This window comes from Octopus bimaculoides, chromosome 22 (genome assembly GCF_046866305.1).
Source record: "Octopus bimaculoides isolate indiv1 chromosome 22, ASM4686630v1, whole genome shotgun sequence".
NCBI lineage: Eukaryota > Metazoa > Mollusca > Cephalopoda > Octopoda > Octopodidae > Octopus > Octopus bimaculoides.
In genome coordinates, this window is record NC_142949.1 from 1,650,742 (window position 1) to 1,651,701 (window position 960).

A 960-nucleotide genomic window follows, 5' to 3' on the forward strand; every position below is an offset into this window, starting at 1 on the left:
GTATATTTACATGGAATGCAAAATGCAGCGTACAGAACAGGGAATGTACTGTAAAGTATATGTAATAGTGTTATCTTAACGGCTGTTTCGGGTGAAATTTGGCTTATGCTCTAACTCTGTTCATTGCATTATAAAGACCCATAATGTCGTAGACGTATGGCATAACACAAGCTCCTATGTATCTAGGCTTGGCCACGTTGCCCTGATATGTATATACATATACTATTTCGTACGAGACTTCCATTACGTGAAATACCGTTGTTTCATATTATCATCACTTACATTATTCAATAGGGAAGATTATACAATATTTTGGTCATATATTTTGTATTTACAGAGAAGCTAAAGGAAATGAACTGTTTTGCTGTGAGAATTTGTCATGTAGATGTAACGGCCTTTTGAAACCCAGCTGCCCTTGTCATGAAGTTTATAATGAACACCTCGGAATAGCTCCCATTGGATGACCATTCCGTTCCGCAATGTATTTTATTTTCCTTTCGATTATTTATTTTGTTGCTGGTCAGGCAAGAGTTTTCACATGCATGAGTATATATTCAATAAAGATAGCTTGTTGAGAATTGCTTACACACAATGAAGACTGTTGATTTATCTTTTGTCTTTTCTTTTATCTTTTACTTGTTTCAGTCATTCGAGTGCGGCCATGGTGTCCTAGGGTCGATTTGTTCAACTAAAGTTGTATATATGTATATTATATATACATATACACAAAGATTATAGTCAGATCATCTTTGTCAAAAAAAAAAAAAATCAATAACATAAATTCATTAAGATTCCATAATTTAAAAGTCGTTTTATCAACGTTTCTTTCTGTTTTCTCTATAGTGACGCGAGAACGAACGGCGTTAGTCTATGTTCAACAAAACATTTTGCACCGACAACCAATTTTGCAACGAAACGTTATCCACGATTTAAACATAAATGTGGAAGACAGTACGTCGT

General features: G+C 34.3%; 1 protein-coding gene across 2 annotated transcripts in view; it reads left to right on the forward strand.

Moving 5' to 3' along the window:
• LOC128250542 (uncharacterized) overlaps window positions 1-592 on the forward strand; it is a 12,398-nt gene extending 11,806 nt beyond the window's left edge. The window contains exon 5 of one of the 2 annotated variants that reach the window (XR_008266571.2): window positions 338-435. Coding sequence is in view for 1 of the 2 variants with exons in the window: in XM_052975819.2 (XP_052831779.1) it covers window positions 338-464 (127 nt within the window). In the remaining variant the exon portion in view is untranslated. Of the gene's footprint in view, window positions 1-337 lie in introns of both variants that reach the window. The other variant, XM_052975819.2, reaches the window with a different exon arrangement.
• The last annotated feature ends 368 nt before the right edge of the window (window positions 593-960 follow it).